The 5,999-nt window shown below is 64.5% G+C and overlaps 1 protein-coding gene across 3 annotated transcripts in view; it reads left to right on the top strand.

Moving 5' to 3' along the window:
• LOC110387441 (collagen alpha-2(IX) chain) overlaps positions 1 to 5,999 on the top strand; it is a 12,411-nt gene that overhangs the window by 419 nt on the left and 5,993 nt on the right. The window contains exons 2-14 of one of the 3 annotated variants that reach the window (XM_021375566.1): positions 268 to 357; positions 1,028 to 1,124; positions 2,883 to 2,957; positions 3,495 to 3,530; positions 3,623 to 3,685; positions 4,172 to 4,225; positions 4,303 to 4,338; positions 4,449 to 4,472; positions 4,591 to 4,644; positions 4,897 to 4,950; positions 5,061 to 5,108; positions 5,378 to 5,434; positions 5,687 to 5,740. In XM_021375566.1, coding sequence (XP_021231241.1) covers positions 341 to 357; positions 1,028 to 1,124; positions 2,883 to 2,957; positions 3,495 to 3,530; positions 3,623 to 3,685; positions 4,172 to 4,225; positions 4,303 to 4,338; positions 4,449 to 4,472; positions 4,591 to 4,644; positions 4,897 to 4,950; positions 5,061 to 5,108; positions 5,378 to 5,434; positions 5,687 to 5,740 — 669 coding nt within the window. In that variant the 5' untranslated portion in view covers positions 268 to 340. Of the gene's footprint in view, positions 1 to 267; positions 1,125 to 2,882; positions 2,958 to 3,494; positions 3,531 to 3,622; positions 3,686 to 4,171; positions 4,226 to 4,302; positions 4,339 to 4,448; positions 4,473 to 4,590; positions 4,645 to 4,896; positions 4,951 to 5,060; positions 5,109 to 5,377; positions 5,435 to 5,686; positions 5,741 to 5,999 lie in introns of all 3 variants that reach the window. The other 2 variants (XM_021375568.1, XM_021375567.1) reach the window with 2 other exon arrangements.

The raw sequence follows: 5,999 nt of genomic DNA, 5'->3' as shown, positions 1-5,999 counted from the left end.
TGGGGGTGCAAAGGCTGGGGGTTTGTGGGGGTGCAGGGCTGTTGGAGTTTGTGGGCTGTACGTGAGGATCTGGGGGACAGGAGGTGCAGAGACGATGCGGGATTCATGGGGGTGCAGAGGAGCTCGGGAGCGGTCTGCTGGGGGTGTGTGTGGTGGAGAGGGGCTGGGGGTGCGGGGGGTGTATGGAGGGGTGCAGGTGATCACCAGGTGTCAGTGTGGAGGCATCCGGAGTTGCACAGTGCTTCCAAAGTGCCCCTCGTGTCCCAGAGAGGCGATGCCAACCTCCCCCCCGCCCCGATGTGCCGCGGCCGCGAGCGGAGACGTCCCCGCGGCTTTGTGAATGGAGGGGGTGTCCAGGTGCCTTGGAACCAGGGGTTGGGTTTGGAAACGCCAGGGTTTGGGGCACAAACGGAGACGAATCCAGAGCTGGTGCTCCCCCCGCCCCCCCCCAGTCCCGCTGCTCCGGGGGCTGCTGCCGGCCCCGACCTCCCCAGCAGTGAATCAGCCTCCGGCGGCTCTCGCTGCGGAGCGCTCCGTGATGAGGAGGAGGAGGAGGAGGAGAAGATGCGGCGGAGATGAATCATCCGCGCACCTCCGGGAGACAGCGGGTCCGAGGGGGCGGCCGTGGGGTGGGACCCGGCGGGGGGTGCCCAGGGTCCTGAACCCCTCACCTCTCCCAGAGCCTCCCACCCCTCCCGGTTCCATGCTGGGGACCTACTGGGGGCTGAGCGCAGTGCAGGAGCTCGCAGTGCAGTAGCGGGTCCGACACCTCCCCCCCCCAGAATCCCCCCGTCCCCATCTCGCAGCCCCTCGCCCCCATCAAAGCCCCTTTGTGCCACCCCCCCGCCATCACCCGGCCCCAAAATAGCAGCAAGCTCACCTGCGGGGGGGGGCGGGGGGGGACAGCCAGTGCCTGCCCTCGTCCCCCGCTGCTCCATATTAATCAGCCCCTTCCTCCTCCTCCTCCTCCTCCTCCTCCTTCTTCCTCCTCCTCCTCCTCCTCCTCCTCCTGCCGGTCCCTCTGCAGTCCGACGTGCACAGCCCCGCTCCCGGCCATGGCCCGCCGCGGCCCCGCGCTCTGCCTGCTGCTCCTGCACGCTGCCTGCCTCTGCCTGGCCCAGCTCGTGAGTGCTGCGGGGGGGGGCGGGGGGTTCCGGTGCCCCCCGGTGCTGATTTGCCCCTGGGAGCTCCAGCCTGCGAGCTGGCTGCTCCCCGTGCCCCCCGGTGGGACCCCCAGCCCCGCTCCCTTCTCTGTGGCTGAAGCTCCTCCGGTCTGTGGGATGAGGATGCGGACGGGGCTGGGCAGTGGGACTCAGACTTTGGGGTCCCAGCTCTGACTCTGGGGCTCCACCATTGGGATTGCAGCTCTGAATTCACATCTTCGACTTTGGGACCACAGTTGTGATTTCGGGGCTCCAGCTGTGGGGTTACAGCTCTGGCTTTGGGGCTCCAACTTTGGGAGCACAGCTCCAACTTTGGGGCTCAGATTTTGGGATCACATCTCTGACTTTGGGGCTCCAGCTTCGGGACTGCGGCTCTGACTTTGGGACTTGTTAGCCGACCTCTCCATCTTCCTGTTGGGGGAGAAGGGGGGATTTCTCCACGCTCCCCCTCCCCGCAGCCTCCGGACCTTTTGCTTCCCATCACCTGGGGAAAAGGGGATTTGCTTTGCTTTGCTGGGACGCGCTGCTGAGCCGGGCTGCGGGGGCTCAGCCCCTCTGTGGGGGCTGTCCAAGCAGAGCAAGGGGGTCTGGGGGAGGGAGGGGGGGCAAATTTACCCAGAGCATGAATTGGAGAGAAGCGCTGGGATCGTGTCCCTCGGCTGCTTGGGGCGGTTAGCTCCTGCATCGCTCTGAGCAGAGAAGGGCTCACACTGCCCCACGGTGACCCAGCTCAGATTTGTGGCACAGAAGGGAATCACTTGGGAACGTCCCCCATGGCTGGGGGGGCATGGGCAGCACAGGGCGGGGGGACCCAGATCCGCCAGAAGAGCCCCGCGGTGCCTGTGGGGTCTGCCCTGGGGGGCAGGGGATGTGGGGGCTCTTGGAACAAGGGGACATTTGGAACCACGTGGAACTCCTCGGTCACGTTCTGGGGGGCAGTGCAAGGTGCCATTCACGGGGGATCTGGGGGCACGCGCTCGCTCCCAGCGCAGACCGTGGGGCGAAGCCGAGGTGTTCGGTGAATGAACCCCCAAAACCTCCCCACCTCAGACGTCGCATTTGGAAACGAAGAAGCCTCGGAGGTGGCCGGGGTGCGGCTGCTCCCGCTGCCAGGAACAGAGCAGCTCCGGGGGCAGCGCCTCTTCCCCGCAACGCCCCGTCCCGATAACAGAGATTTCTTTGCAAAGTCGCTCGTGTAAAAAAACCTCAGGGCTGGAGGAGGACGGGCAGAGCGGGGGCTCCCCCGGCAGCCCCTGAATGGTGCTTTTGTGCGGAGCAGCAGCACGACGCCGCGGTCCTGCGCACAGCCCGGCAACGTGCCAGCACGACCCACCTATAAATGGGGCACCGCAATCCAGCGGTGCTCCTGGAAATGCCGCTGCACCCCGAACCGGGGGGGGGGGGGGGGGGGGGGGGGGATGCTAAAAGCGCTGCCCTCGCCCCACTGAGCTCCTACTCGGGGCCGGATTCCCCCTGGCACCAGCAGTGGGCTGGGGGTGGTTGTGGTGCTTGGGGGATGTTGGGGGGGCTGATGTCCCAATTTGCCATGTTTCTCCATTCATTCCATTGCTGGGGGGGCACTAGGGGATGCTCTCTTGGGGTGCACGTTCTGTCCCAGTGCTCTGGAGCTGTGTTCCCTGTGATGTACCCCGACCCCAAGCATCTCCTGGGGTCTGGCTGCTCCCTCCTGACGCCCGTCCCCTCCCTCTCTCCCCATAGCGGGGGCCACCAGGAGAGCCCGGCCCACGAGGCCCCCCCGGTCCGCCAGGAGTGCCGGGAGCGGATGGCATTGATGTGAGTGCGTGGCAGCAGGGAAGCAGCAGGGAGGGGGGTTCTGCAGCACAAAGGGGACATTGTGTGGGGCAGAGGTGCGAGGCCCCGTGGTTCCTGTCCTGCGCTGCTCCGGGGAGGGAGGCACGGCCCATGCGGAGGATCCCTGGCTTTGCATGTGGCAGCGGTGGGCGCAGCTTCGGGACCCACAGGACACCCTGGGATGAGGGGCCTGGGGGGCTTGTTGGGGGCAGAGCAGCGGTGCGTGGTGCTCAGGTGGTGCAGGATGCTTGGTGCGGTCAGGGCTGCAGGGACAGATCCTGGGGGGCAGCAGAACCCCTGCTGGGTGCCCATGGAGTGCTGACGTGGCCGAGGGCTGAACAGAGAAGGATGTCCGAGCCAGCCGGGTGCCCTGCCTGCCTTGCCCTCTCCCCAGCCCCGGGTGTTACACTGGTGCTATTTACACCTCGTCCTACAGCCGCACCAAAGCCCTCTCTCTTCTCATCCTGAGCACCCTGCAGGGTGACAGTCCCTGTTTGTAACCTTCCTCCCTCCTTGCAGGGTGACAAAGGCTCTCCTGGAGCCCCTGGCTCCCCGGTGAGTATGTGCCCCTCTGTGCTCCCCGTTGTGTCCCCTCTTTGGCAGGATCTCCTTTTAATTTCCCCCCACCCATCTCTTCTCTTTTAAAGGGTGCCAAGGGGGAGCCCGGAGCCCCAGGTCCGGATGGGCCCCCAGGGAAGCCGGGCTTAGACGTGAGTACCGAGCCCTCATCCCACGGTGCCACAGCATAAACCCAGCACAACCCACGGCTCCACCAGAGCCATCCCACTGGCATCGCCGCGTCCCCACTGTCCTCTCCCTGAAATGGGCAGGGGCTGTGTCCTGCCCCACATGGGGATTGCTGCCTCCACCTCCATCGATCCCTTTCCTTCTTCATCCAAAGGAAACCCAAAGCAGAGGGTTCTCTCCTGTGTCTCTGGGCATCCCTGCCAAAATTTCTGTGGGTTTAGTTATCCTAGAGGAATAAACAAGTGAATGTCACTGCTCATCCAGGGCAATCTGCCCTGCAGCATCTCCATTCTGGGGGTGAAACCCTTTGTGGTGAGCCATAGGCACAAAGAGGAACCCCCCTCGGCCCCTCCTGATGGAAGCAGAGATAATTCAGTGGCTGAAGAAGCACTCTGGGATGGAGGAGGTGGGCACAGCATGTGCCTACCCCCTGCTCTCTCCTCTTGCAGGGCCTTACAGGAGCCAAAGGGGAGCCGGGGCCCATGGGGGGGGCAGGACCAAAGGTGAGTGCGGGGATGGCCTTCCCCTCTGCCCACCCCTCTTGCTGTGTTTCACCCCTGACTGTCCCCTGTGTCCCCAGGGTCAACCTGGACTGCCGGGGCCGCCGGGGCTCCCAGTGAGTATCCGCCTTGGTGGTGGCATGGCATCGCCCTGCTCGCAGCAGTGATGCTGGGAGGTTTGGGGGGCTGCAGCCTGGGGGCTCACTTGTCTCTCTCCTTGCTGCAGGGCCCCTCGCTGCCAGGACCGCCTGTAAGTGCCGTGCCCATGGGGCTGGGGCACGATGCGAGAGCTCGGATCTCTGCACCCCCAAATGGGGGGCTCGGGGCTCAGCCCCTCTCCCTCACTCAATCTCTCTCCTCTCCATAAGGGGCTGCCAGGCCAGGTTGGACTGCCTGGGGAGATCGGAGTGCCGGGACCCAAGGTGAGGGGGCAGAGCCTCCCGCAGCCCCAGTGTGCCCCTTCAGAGGCTCCTGGGACCGATGGGGGAGATCCCATTGTGTGTGCGGGCATCCCTTACAGTGGGGATGAGCTGTGCACCCGCAGCTGGGTCCCTTTGTGCTGCCCCCCATCCCATGGCCAGGGGATGCCTCCATTCCCAGCAGCCTCATCGCCTCTCTCTGTGCCACCTCTGGCAGCACATAAATCCCCCCTCTTCGGGGTTGTTCTCTCCTAGGGTGATCCTGGACCCGATGGCCCACGGGGCCCTCCAGGCCCCCCAGGGAAACCCGTGAGTATCTGCCCAGAGGGAGCTCCAGCCTCTCTGCTGGTGTGGGTGCCACAGTTATACCCCATGTATGTATCAGTGCCGTGGATGCTGATTGGGCTCCTTCCCTGCAGGGCCCCCCAGGACACATCCAAGGAGTGGAGGGAAGCGCAGATTTCTTGGTGAGAGCGGCCGTTCCCTTGCCCCTCCATCAGCCTTTAGGGGCAACTGGGAAAGCCAGTGCTGTGCTGGCCTGAAATGCAGTGACCACTGCAATTTGGTAAATGGGGTTGGGGGAGCAGGATCCCCAAATGCTATGGTAGGTTCCTGTGTAGCCTAGCCTGGATGCTGTGCACATGAGCTTGTCCTTCATGATGCAGCTTGTGGGCATGGCTTTTCTGCAGGCCTGCATCCTTCCCCAGCTCATTCCGCACTTGTTCTTTCCCACCAGTGCCCAACCAACTGCCCGCCAGGTCCCAAGGGCCCCCAAGGACTGCAGGGACTGAAGGTGAGGAAGCCCTTCCGACCCCCACCATTCTGTGGTTCTGTCCCTTGCGTTGCTGCGGGAGATGGGAGAAGGGATCTCCCCTGGTCCTGAGGTGCAGGCAGCTGCAAATTGCTGCCCAGCATCGGGGAGATGCACACATGTGGGGCTGGCTATGGGGTGCTGAGCCCCCATGCACCGCTACCAGCTGGCACCAGGGGACGTGGCACAGTGATGCTGTGCTGTGGGTTCTCACCTCTTCCTTCTCACCCTTAGGGACACAGAGGTCGGCCCGGTGCCCTGGGGGAGCCTGGCCAGCAGGGCAAGCAGGTGAGTGGGGCCAGCACTGCTGGGACAGGGTGGGGCTTGGGGCACTGGGGCTGAGGGTGGGGGCAATGGGGAGAGAAAGGGGGAAGGCAGGGAAGAGATCAGTTGGATGGAAAGAAGATTGGGGCTGGGAGCAGGAGAAGGGTGGGGGGTGGTATTCCCGTGGAGAATGGAGCTCTGTGCTCCCCCAGTAACATGGCCCCATCCCTACTGCTGTTCCTATCCCCATCCCTATCCCCATCCCCATCCCCATCCCCATCCC

Source organism: Numida meleagris, chromosome 22 (assembly GCF_002078875.1).
Source record: "Numida meleagris isolate 19003 breed g44 Domestic line chromosome 22, NumMel1.0, whole genome shotgun sequence".
Taxonomy (NCBI): domain Eukaryota; kingdom Metazoa; phylum Chordata; class Aves; order Galliformes; family Numididae; genus Numida; species Numida meleagris.
The sequence above is the reverse complement of the archived record's forward strand: the minus strand, read 5'-3'. Positions and strand labels throughout refer to the sequence as shown.